General features: G+C 40.1%; 1 protein-coding gene across 1 annotated transcript in view; it reads right to left on the bottom strand.

Annotated features, from left to right (window-relative positions):
- Positions 1-13,127, bottom strand: part of psmb7 (proteasome 20S subunit beta 7) — a 75,406-nt gene that overhangs the window by 21,761 nt on the left and 40,518 nt on the right. The window contains exon 6 of the mRNA XM_063073376.1: positions 6,243-6,301. Coding sequence (XP_062929446.1) covers positions 6,243-6,301 — 59 coding nt within the window. The remainder of the gene's footprint in view (positions 1-6,242; positions 6,302-13,127) is intronic.

Genomic DNA, 13,127 nt, shown 5'->3' on the forward strand with positions numbered 1-13,127 from the left:
ACCAGAGCTGACTTTGCATGTCCCTATTTCACCAGGGTGTGAGGCCGGCCAGGTACCCTCACCTGGTTTAGCCTGCCTGTAGAAATGGTGTACTGGGGTATAGCTGCTGTCGCATGCAAACAGCGAGTTAGAAGCCACAGGTGAGAGCTGAGTATTCAAGTGTAGCTCAGTACTTAATACTGAATTAGCTTACCAAGATATCATTCCAAGATTAGTTCAAATTTAATTTTATTAAGAAACTGACAGCCTCCATATTATTAGATATTTTGCAAAAAGGGAATTACTTCCCGTTCTTGAGTTAGCATAACGCCTTACAGCACCAGCAGTTAGCGTTCAATTCCTGCCGCTGTCTGTAAGTACTCTGTATATTCTGCCCATAACCACGTGATTTCCCCTGGGTGCTTTGGTTTCCTCCCACAATCCAAAGACATATGGGTTAGCGTTAGTAAGAGTGTGGGCAATGCTATGTTGGCACCGGAAGCACAGTGACACCTGCAGGCTGCCCTCAGAACATCCTTGGACTGTGTTGGTTGTTGACACAAATGACACATTACAATCTGATGTACCCGTCTACTAATAAAGCTAATCTTTAATCTTTAAAAAAATCACCACAATCTAACAAAGTGTGAATACACATATATGTAAGCTCAAATAATTTTGTGCTACATAGTTTTAAGAAAGGCTAAGCTTGTGAGAATGGTGATGGTCGTCTTTACTGATGTCCAAACCACCAAGTGGCATTGGGGTTAGGGGACTGTGTATGTGCATTTCTGGGAGAGAGGAACGGGGCTCGTTTTGTGTGTTATTCTGCCGAGCATTGTGCGACTTGCTATGTTGGCACCAGGATGTACGATGACACTTGTGGGCTGCCCCCAGCATATCCTTGGTTATGTTGGTTCTTAACACAAGTGACAAATTTCACTTTATGTTTCAACATACATGCGATAAATAAAGCAGGATCAGAATCTGATTTTGAATTTGGAAGCACAGCTTTCACTATAGTAAACTGTCTACATACTAATGATTACATTCCACAAGTACCTTGCATATACACTAAATCTGATGGCAGCACATTCAGCTGCCTGAATACATTAAAAGAGGAGATTTAAATCAACAGCTCAAAAAATTGTTTAAAATGCCCAGGAGTACATAACCTTTTCAAAAAACATTAAATAAATTCTTTTCCAACACTACCTTCACCATGGAACCTCAGCAAGCATGACAATTCATTCTTAGCCTCTAAAACAGGAACAAACTCAGAATGGCCTACATGTATAACATTTCCCCGGAAGACCACTCCTGACTTTTCTGACAAGTTCCACTGCAAATATCAGTGCAGTTCAAGAATGAACATTAGCAAATCACAGGTACAAACCTACTTGTGACATCACCCTTTGTAGCTCCATCAACAGACTGCAGAAATGCAAATAAAACAAACACTAGCACTCATGGCACTGAATACATAAGGTGCAAACTTGGTTAATAACACATGTAAGTAAATATACAAGTTCCTCAAGATATTGTAACCTTTTTGGAGCAGTTAGACAATGGGGTTCTGACTCAGTGTAATTTTAATAGAACATAGTACAGCACAGTACAGGCCCTTTGGCCCACAATGTTGTTTGTTTAGAGATACAGAGCGGGATAAGCCCTGCCGGCCCTTTGAGGTCACTGCCCAGCAACCCCCGACAACCCTGCTTTAACCCTAACCTAATCACGGGACAATGTACAATGACCATTTAACCTACCCGGTGCGTATTGGACTGTGGGAGGAAACTGGAGGACCCAGAGAAAACCCACGAATTCCACGGGGTGGACATACAGGGGACACCAGGATTGAACTCCGACTCTGACATCCTGAACTATACTAGTGTTGTGCTTACTGCTACGCTCCCAAGGAGGCCCAAAAGTTTGTGCTGACCTTTTAACCTATTCCAAGATCAATCTAACCATTCCCTCCCACATAGCCCTCCACTTTAATTTCACCCAAGTGCCTATCTACAGTTGCAAAAAATTTGTGAACCCTTTGCAATTACCTGGTTTTCTGCATTAATTACTCATAAAATGTGGTCTGATCTTCAGCTAAGTCACAATAATAGACAAACACAATCTGCCTATACTAATAACACACAAACAATTGTACTTCTTGTCACTACTGAGTACTCCATTTAAACAATCACAGTCTAGGTTCAAAAAAAGTATGTGAACCTCTAGGGTGAAGCGTTCTACAAAAGCTATTTGGAGTCAGATGCTCCAATCAATGAGGTGAGACTGGAGGTGTGGGGTGTAGAGGTGCCCTGCCCTATAAAACAGACACACAAAGTCAGGCTCCTGACAGACCACGTAGGGTTATCATCTGTTCAGATTCTGCTACTGCCTTAGAGTCTACAAGAGGGAGTAAATCAAAAGCACGTCCTGACATAGTTATTGAGATTTAGTGTTGTTTAGAGTAGGGAAGATGGGTTGTGAAGTTAGATTTTCATGGATACCTGAGCATGCTAGGGTGGAGGGAAATGAAATTGTGGATAGCATTGCAAAGTCTTCCTTACAGAGCAGCAAGTAGAAATTAGAGTTCCCCTTGGCAGAGCAGAATTGACAAGTAGGATTAAAGAAAGGTATAGCGAAGAAGGAGGATTGGAAAAATGAATTAAGGGGCAGGCATTATTTTTTTAGTCACCCACGAGTTGAAAAGGTCTCAGACTGTTTCCTTTTAAGTCGTAGAGATATGGTGAAATTTATAAGACTTAGGTTGGGACATTGTGGGCTAAACTATAACAGGAAAACATCCTACTGGATTATGTGACTGTGGTAGTCCAGAGACAGTCCAGCATGTTTTGCTGAGCTGTAATCGATACAAAATTGAAAGAAGCATGTTGTTCGAGAGGCTATCTGGCTTATATTTATTTTGGTTTTCTATTCAATCTTTATTTGGCCATCAAGAGAATCAACATCTGATTGAAGAGTCTATCATTCAGTTTATACGTGAGATTAGGTTGTATTCGAGAACTTGAGTTCCTTGAAGTTCTATAATTAATTATACATCCTGCGGAGGGCTGTAATACGCCTAGATGCGTCTAAACAGCTGGAAATAGAAGAGGAAGTAGGTGGCGGCTGCTGACAAAGCCCGCTCTTCTCAAGAAAGATCTGTTTATGTGCACCATGCCTCGATCAAACCAACTTTCAGAGGACATTAGAAGAATTGTAGAGATGCATGAAGCTGGAAAACGCTACAAAAGCATTTCTGAGTGTTCATCAGTCCACAGCCAGGGAAATTGTCTACAAATGGAGGAAATTCAGTACTGTTGCTACCTTCTCTAGCAGTCGGCATCCTGCAAAGATCACACCAAGAGCACGACGTGCAATGCTAAAGAGGGTGAAAACGAACCCAAGGGTAACAGCAAAAGATCTGCAGAAATCTCTAGAACTTGCTAAAGTCTCTATCCACTTATCTTTGTAGAGAAAAACAATGAACAAGAATGGTGTTCATGGAAGGATGCCATGGAGGAAACTACTGCTCTCCAAAAAAAAGCACTGTTGCACCTCTCAAGTTCCACAACATTTCTGGGACGATGTTTGTGGGCAGATGATACAAAAATTGAACTTTTTGGCAGAAACTGCTATGCTTGGAGGAAAAAGGGCACTTGACACCAATACCAAAACCTCATCCCAGCCATGAAGCACGGTGGAAGGAACGTCATGGTTTGGAGCTGTTTTGCTGCCTCAGGGCCTGAACAGCTTGCAATTGTTGAAGGAACAATGAATTCAAAATTGTATCAAGACAAATTAAAGGAGAATGTCAGGGTAGTGGTCCGTCACCTAAAGCTTAACAGAAGTTGGATAATGCAACAAAACAATGGATCCGAAACACAGAACGGTTTAAAAAGAAGGAAATTCATATCTTGGTATGTCCAAGTCAGAGTCCAGACCTTAACCCAATTGAGATGCTGTGGCATGACCTGAAGAGGGCTGTGCATGCAAGGTATCCCAGAAATATTGATGAACTGAAACAGTTTTGTATGGAGCAATCATCTAAAATTCCTCCTCACCGTTGTGCAAGTCTGATCAACAGCTACAGGAAACTTTTGGTGGAGGTTATTGCTGCTAGTTATTAAATATAAGGGTTCACATACCTTTTTCCAGCCTAGGCTGTGAGTGATTAAACAATGTGTTCAATAAAGATATGAAAAGTACAAATGTTTGTGTGTTACTAGTTTAGGCAGATTATGCTCGTCTATTATTGTGACTTAAATGAAGATCAGACCACATTTTATGAGTAATTAATGCAGGAAACTAGGTAATTGCAAAGGATTCACAAACTCTTTTTTGCAACTATAAGAATGCAATTCTGACGTGTCAGGTACAAAGGAAGTCAAAGACTACAATTATTTTTACAGATTAATACAACTCAACTTGAAAGCAATTTTACTTCCCAGAATGCATATTAAGTGTTATATTCTGCTTCTACGATGCTGAGGAAAAGTGGCAACTACATTCTTGAATTACCATAGCTCAAGAACTAAAATGGAAAATATATAAATCTGCCAAAACTGATAACTAAAGTTGAAAATGGAACCAAATCATGCAATGCGCAAAAAAATTTCGTTCAAGACATTCACCTTGATGTATTTATACATAATGCATGATGCAGTGACATAAAGGTTTATATTAAAATGTTTCAGCAGGAAGTACGAAAACACCAGTATTCTCAAGTTAACCATTTAAACTTTACAAGAACAACCAGCTAGAAAAAGCCATTTAACCAAATGGCCCTAACAAGATATATGTATGTTTCACAGTAAGTATACCCACTTTACTCTCCTGTGGGATCAATTAAGGAATGATTCTTACTTCCCTCTCCCACTTACAAGTTCCAGATCAATTCTCTGGGTTATAATTTGCAACAAACAACCCAACAACTCCGCATTTCAGACAGCTCTGTCACGATCGGAAAGCGTTTCACAAAGCTTATGGTCATCTAAATTTACGCATAGGGTTGCCTTTAGTGCTTTTCACAACCGAACAACCAAGGCCAATCAACCCTGATGCAGGGCTTTTGCACTGAAATACTGACAGTTTCTCTACACCCCGACATCCCTTCCCCCGCGATACTGCTCAACCTGCAGAGTCTCTCCGACAGTTTGTTTGTTTGATCCAGATTCCAGCATCTGCAGTCTCTCGTGTCTCCAAGAACAATAGTGTGCTGGTCTTTATCCCATGGAGGGACAGACAAAAAGAGATATACTGATCACTGCTCAGCATGGACTAGGTGGGCCCATGTTTGTTAAAATCAACCTCAAAATAAGAACTGTCATAAACTCTTCCATAACACCTAATTTTATAATCCAATTAACCCTTGGAAGGAAATGCTTCTGCCCTCTTCCTAGATTATTTTTATGCTCGAACAAGATTTGTCCTTCAAAAGAGAGCTCCTTCAGAATATTCCTTTTCCTATGATATCAACAAACTTGGAGATGCCATAGGATTTCTGCTTTAGTACAGAACTGCTGTAAGCATTCTCTGTCCAGGATAACAGAAACATGTGCAAATCCCTTGCACTGTATTTCTACATCATCAAAGAACTTCTCCAAAGCTCAACATTAATGGAGCAATTTCATACATTTACTTCTTTGTAGAGAAGAACATTGCCTCCAGGGTCACAATATTCACTGATTTTATATTGATCTCCTCTTGCTTTGGAGCCCGAATTTAAGTTAAATACTACTGCATCCACATCCACGTCTGGCAAAGCTCTAAAGACACAAAGATGTTTTGTTTCTATAGCATCTCCCCCAATGAACAAGATCTTTTGAACATCATTAAAGGAACCACAACAATATCTTGCAGCCTCCAGAAATGTGCTACCCTCTCAATTTCAAAATAACAGCTCCCACATTCTTCATTACATCAGCTCTTGCTTATTGCCCTGTAAAGGAATGATAATTGTAACATCTTTCCAAGATCTTTAAAAAGAATTTTTAAAGATATATTTTTCAAAATATTCAGTTTTCAACATTCACCATATAAATTTTGGAGAGCTTCTAACCATAGAACACCTAAATAACCCAAAGGTCACTATATAGTAAAAACAGAACATTCCTTTTATTACTAAAGTTTAAAGGTTCATTTTCAAGCAATATGCTTTGAATGCTTTGGGAAATGGACCTGTAGAACATTAATATTATTCCCTTTTATATCAAATATAAATAAGACTAGTCCACTAGCTGTTATCTACATTCTCTTACCTCCATATCTGGCTTGTATCGATCTTCAAACACCGCCATTGCTGCCAAAGATCCAGAACCTATGTATATATTAAAAGCATTAACTAACATCAGGAACTTCCAAAACTCAACATAAATGTAAAAACAGTCAGACACATAATTATAGTTATGTGTAGTTAATTGCATAATTGCACTATTTGCAACAAGTAATTGTACTACTTAATTAATTTTTTAAGAACAAATACAGTGGACTCCAGTTAACTGGGACTCATCAGAAGGACCTGGATGCCCCAATTAGCCAGTTTCATGGAAACAGTTAAAGGTATAAAAAAGCTATACTACTGTTTAACTGAGTTACAGTTTATGTATTTAAATGAAATACAGAACAAATTAGAACACTATCAATACCACTAGAGTACTATAGAACTGTGTATTAGTTCCTAATAGTTATCGACAGAGGAATTCGTTCAGTGTACATTGCTGTATTCTTCTGATTGACTGTAAATGAACAAAATCAGTGCAGACGCCTAGTGCATATAATGGACCGCTTTCATACAATGCCTTTGACAACTACATCCTTCAAATCATAATTTTCACTGGAACATTCAAGACGATTGTTGATATCTTTAAGTACCTCATTGTTCCTAACTTGTCGAAGTAATGAAATCATTTCACTTTTCACTCCCAGCTGCTCCCGGCATCTCTAAGCCTGAATGCTTGAAACTGCTGTGAGCAAAACAATTCTGAATTGTCTTACTGTTTATTCCTTGACAAATATGAGTGACAAAAATCACTGCTTTTTAAATACAAGCATATGCAACTGATGCTATTTAAAAACTGTTCACTCTTAGCATGGTGTAGTGTCTAACAGCCACATTAAGGCACATGATTGACACTACTTAGAAACTTTGGCAATAGTCACCTGTCCCAATTAAGCAGTATAGAGGACCAAATTTAAAAAATGGAACCTCGGCTATTTTCTTGATTAGTTTTTGTTCTTTAAGTGTTGTCCCAAATAAGTGGCTGCCCCGATTAACTGATGGCCCAATTAAATGGAATCCACTGTATTTTTAATTGTAAATGATAGTATATTTTATGTATAGTACTTGTCTGCTGCCACAAAACAACAAATTTCACGTGTCAGTGACAATAAACCCGATTTTGACATACAGTGTATATTTCTAAACCTTATCAGCTGATTGTTAAATGTGATATAAACTGACAACAGCATGGCAGTGTAGAAGTTAGCACAATCACTTTACAGTGCCTGCGATAACCAATCAGGGACTGATTGCCGCCGCTCTGAACATCATTCTCCCATAACTGCACATTTCCTACGGGTACTCCAGTTTCTTCCCACATCCCAGAAGAAGATATGTGAGTTAGAGTTAGTAAGTTGTGGGCATGGTATAATGTTGTCGGAAGCATAGCGATACTTGCAGGATGCCCCCAGCACATCCTTGGAGTGTGTTAGCTGTTGATGCAAAATTGACACATTTCACTCTGTTTCAATTGACGTGATAAATAAAACTAATCTTTCTCCTCTAATCTCATTATGCAACCACAAATTCATGCGGTTACCTACAAAGGGTGATTGATAAGTTTGTGGCCTAAGGTAGAAGGAGTCAATTTTAGAAAACCTAGCACATTTATTTTTCCTACAGTTACACACTTAGTCCAGCGGTCATGGAGCACACGGATCCCTTCTTTGTAGAAGTCGGTGTCTTGGACCTCCAGAAGTGGTCCACAGCAGAGGGTGATTGATAAGTTTGTGGCTAAGGTAGAAGGAGATAAGGAGAAACTTCAAACCTTCTGCATTTTCACTCAGAGTTGAACTGCACGTGCATGTAAAGAGAGCTGTATAACATATCTTCTACTTTAGGTCACGAACTTATCAATCACCCTTGCTGTGGACCACCTGGAGGTCCAAGATGCTCTCGTTACATGCACATGCAGTTCAACTCTTTGAGTGATAATGCAGAAAGTTTGAAGTTAATAACTCATCTTCTTCTACCTTAGGCCACAAACTTATCAATCACCCCTGCCGTGGACCACTTCTACAAAGAAGGAATCCGTATGCTCCACGACCACTGGACTACGTGTGTACCTGTAGGAGGGGACTATGTTGAAAAATATAATGTGCTAGGTTTTCTAAAATTGACTCCTTCTACCTTAGGCCACAAACTTATCAATCACCCCTCGTACATTTTGTTTTCAATTAAGTTAGGAAAATGACCTATGCATCAAATTAATCATGGTCCTTTGATATTTGTCGTCTAGCCAGTTACAGGACACCTAGGAAAAGTTCTGTGCTCAATACGGTTTGAAAATAAGTGTAATACTGCAAGAGGCTGGGAACATGTAGGATGAGCAAAGAAAGCAGTGCATTGGAAAGACTTTGTTTTGAGGAAAAATATCAAAGTGTTAAATAACATATAGCAATCAGCTGTATGAATTTAATCCAATTACAAGTAATTAAAGAAAGAATTAAAGAAAAATGCAAGCAAATAATATTCAAATCTAAAATTGCTGTAGATACTCAGCAAGTCAACAGTATCTGTGGAGGGAGAAAGTCAAAACTGAAGTGAGAAACAAAAGAACTGGCAACATTTATAACTCACTTATGATATTAAGTTGCAGAGAGGGGGAAGAGCTGGAGGGAATAGTGGGGTTATTTAGAATAACACACACAAAATGCTGGAGGAACACAGCAAGACAGATAGCATAGATGGAGAGGAATAAAGAGGTGAGTTTTGGACTGACACCCTTTATCAAGACTAGAAAGGAAGGGGGAAGAAGCCAGAAGCAGTGAGAATATTTATTTTTATTTTATTTAGAGATATAGCACAGTAACAGGCCTTTCTGCCCTAATGAGTTTGCCCCCTTGTGACTAAATGACCTACGAATCCGCATGTCTTTGGAACCTAAGAGAAAACCAGAGTACTCAGAGGAAACCTAGTCATTGGGAGTATGTACAAACTCCTTACAAACAGTGGTGGGAATTGAACCTGGATCACTGGTGCTGTAATATCGTTACACTAACCGCTACATTACCATAGACAGAACGTTGAACAGTAAACAACACAGAATAGGCCCTTCTGCCCACGATGTTGTGCCGATCCTAGAAACTACTCCAAGATCATTCTACCCCTTCCTCCCACAGAGCCCTTCATTTTTCTTTCAACCATGTGCCTATCTAAGAGTCTCTTATATGTCTTTAATATATCTGCCTCTACCTCCACCCCTTAGCAAAGCGTTCCACACATCCACCACTATCTGTGTAAAAAGCCTACCTGTCATTCCTCCCATACTTTCCTCCAAACACCTTAAAGTTATGCCCCCTTGTATTTCTGCCTTGGAAAAAAGTCTCTGACTGTCCACTCTATTTATGCCTCCTATCATCTTGTACACCTCTATCAAGTCACCTCTCACCCTCTTTCACTCCAAAGAGAAAAGCCCTAGCCCGCTCAACCTCCTCATAAGACATGCTCTCTAATCCAGGCAGCATCCTGGTAAATATGCTCTGCACCCTCTCTAAAGCTTCCACATCCTTCCCATAATGAGGCGGGCAGAACTGAACAGACTGAGAGAGACTGAATGACACAAATAGTGACGGTGCTAGCAGAGGGAGGTTGGTGAAGACTTGTTAATCACAATCTGTCTGCAAATATAAATAGAAGGTGATGTACGAAAACAGGAGGAGAAAAATTTTTTTTAAATCCTGGGTCTGTAAGGCACACGCCAAGAAGCAAAACACCACCAATGCTAGAAGCACGAATTAAAATTTATGCCTAATTCCAGGGGCCGCCAGCATCCGCTAGTCCAAGTGTCGATATTGAAGACTGAAGCCCGAAGATCAAACGGAAGTCCAGAAGTAGAAGCCCAATGGCTGATGACTGGAGACTGGAGGTGTTGTTCTGCTGAGTATGGTAGGCATGCTCTGTTAGTGCCAGAATTTATGGTGATACTTGCAGGCTGCTCGCAGCACATCCTCAGGTTGTGTTGGCTGTTAGCACAAACAACGTATTTCACTGTATGTTTCCATGTACATGTGATAAATAAATCTGAATCTGAACCTGAAGTCTTTTTTGAAGCATAACAAAACTCCTTCAATGGCCTTCCCCAAATACTCTCTCTAATCACTCATCTCATTTGCAGTTTTTACAAACATGCAATTGGGGGCTAGATGTAACAGTAAGTACACTACGAAATTAATTCACAGGCTGTGAAGAGCTTTGAAATATCCCAAGGACAAATGCACCATTTTTATCGCTGAAATTTCAGGTTATATTGTAAAATAATTCATCTCCTTATAAGGCAACCCAATGAGCCACAAACATGCATCATTCACTGAAATTCGGTTTAATGCAGTAAAAAAAAATTCAATTGAAGTCAACTGAATTGTTTCAGCTTTTTGGAGGGGATAAGTAAAGTTTGACGCAAATGTGGTTTTTGAGGCTTTTAACAAAAATAAAATGAACAGAAAAGCAGGGGCCTGTGGAATCCAGGAGAAAATACAACTTGGATCCAAACTGGCTCAGTGCCAGGAAACAAAGGCTAATGGCTGACAGGTGTTGTAGTAGTAGCTGCAAAGCACAATTCTGCTAGAACCTCTGCTTAGTCTTACTCTTATCATAGCACAAACACCAGCGATTTAGACTTTAATGTAGAAGCCTAAGAAAAAAGAGACAAGTAAACAACTTGGTTGGGAAACCATGTACACCTGCCCTTGTTACAGAATATTAAACATTGATATGTTTTGTGGGTGCACCGCGGTCTGGAGAAACATTGTTTTGTTTAGTTGTATTTCTGTACAGTCAGATGACGATGAACAGAACAGTACAGGCTCTTTGGCCCATGATGTTGTGCGTATTTTTTAACCTACTCGAAGATCAATCTAACCTTTTCCTTCTACATATCCCTCCATTTTTCTATTATCTGAGTTGCTTAAATGTCCCTAATGTATCTGACTCTATCACCACCCCAGCAGAACATTCCATGTACTCACCATTTTATGTATAAACCTACCTCTGACATCGTGTTGCCACGTGGCCAAGTGGTTAAGGCGTTCGTCTAGTGATCCGAAGGTCGCTAGTTCGAGCCCTGGCTGAGGCAGCGTGTTGTGTCCTTGAGCAAGGCACTTAAGCACACATTGCTCTGCATCAACACTGGTGCCAAGCTGTATGGGTCCTAATGCCCTTCCCTTGGACAACATCAGTGGCATGGAGAGGGGAGAATTGCAGCATGGGCAACTGCTGGTCTTCCATACAACCTCGCCCAGGCCTGTGCCCTGGAAACCTTCCAAGGCACAAATCCACGGTCTCACAAGACTAACGGATGCTATTATTATTACCTCTGACATCCCCCCATACTTTTCTCCAATCACTGTAAAATTATGTTCCCTGGTATTAGTCATTTCTACCCTGGGGAAAAAGGCACTGCCAATCTATGCCTCTTATCATCTTGTAAACCTCTCATTCTCCTTCACTCCAAAGAGAAAAACCCTAGCTTACTCAACCTGCATCTGCAGCATCCTGGTAAATTGTCTTTGCAGCCTCTGTAAAGCTTCCACATCCTGATCACAATATTCCAAGTGTGGTCTAACCAGGGTTTTATAGAACTGCAACATTACCTCGTGGCTATTGTCTAAGGCACAGAAATATAACAGCAATGATGTCATGCTGAAACTAAACAATAAACTCGTTGGGGCATAGTTTCGACTATCATACCACAGAACGGTTATATAGTACCAGTGAGAATGTAGGAGACTTACGATATCATCAAGTCTGGACATTTGGTTTTCAAGGAGCTGGGTTTTCTGGATAAGGGATGTCTGAAAGGAATTCAAACTGAGGTATAAGCAATCCCAGCGTTACATAGGCTTCCATTCCCAAGAACTGTCCATAAGCTGATTTCTCCATAAATGAGAAACATCTGCTTTCTACAGCTATCCAAATCATATCACTCTACATACACATTGTAATTCTTTCATTTCATCAAATATTCACCCTAACCCTATCAATAATTAACCAACTGGAATATATACTGCAGCAAGTCACTAATGAATATGAAACATTTCATTATTAACACTATCTTGAAAAATTCTTTAAAAATATATGAGGCAATTTGCTTAAAGTCTGAATGCCATAAATCAGGTCATCCATAATAAGACCTTAAGACAAAGGAGCAGAATTAGGCCATTCGGACTATTGAGTCTGTTCTGCCATTCCATCATGAGTGATTTACTATCCCCCTCAACCTATTCTCCTGCCTGCTCCCCGTAACTTTTGATATACCCTTACTAATGAAGAAACTATCAACCTCTGCGTTAAATATACCCAATGACTTGGCCTGCACAGTCAATTGTTGCAATGAATTCCACAGGTTCACCACTCTCTGGCTAAAGAAATTCCTCATGTCTGTTGTAAAGGGATGATCTTCTGTTCTGAGGCTGTGCCCTCTGGTCCTAGACTCCCCCGCTAGAAGAAACATCCACTCTATCTAGGATTCAAAGAGATTCCCCCACCCCACTTTCTTCTAAACTTTGGCAAGTACAGTCCCCAGAGCCATCAAACACTCCTCATACATTAACTTTATTGTTCTGGAATCATTCTCGTGAACCTCCTCTGGACCCACTCCAACGCCAGCACACCTATTTCCTCACAAAATGAATGCTAACATTGCATTTGCCTTCCTTACGCTGACTAAACTTGTGAGTCAAAGTTCAAAGTAAATTTAACTTAGGTTACTGTTCTCAGAACTCTCAAACTTCCATTTTCCACAATTGCCCCCCGTCATACTTAAAATAAACAGTTCTCCTGTTTAGAGGAAGAATGAACGGAAGTGGAGGGCGGGCAGGGGAGGGGGGTAATTTTTATGATCCAGCATTTTTGGTGGACTGGCACC

The sequence above is a fragment of the Mobula hypostoma genome, chromosome 21, assembly GCF_963921235.1.
Source record: "Mobula hypostoma chromosome 21, sMobHyp1.1, whole genome shotgun sequence".
Taxonomy (NCBI): Eukaryota; Metazoa; Chordata; class Chondrichthyes; order Myliobatiformes; family Myliobatidae; genus Mobula; species Mobula hypostoma.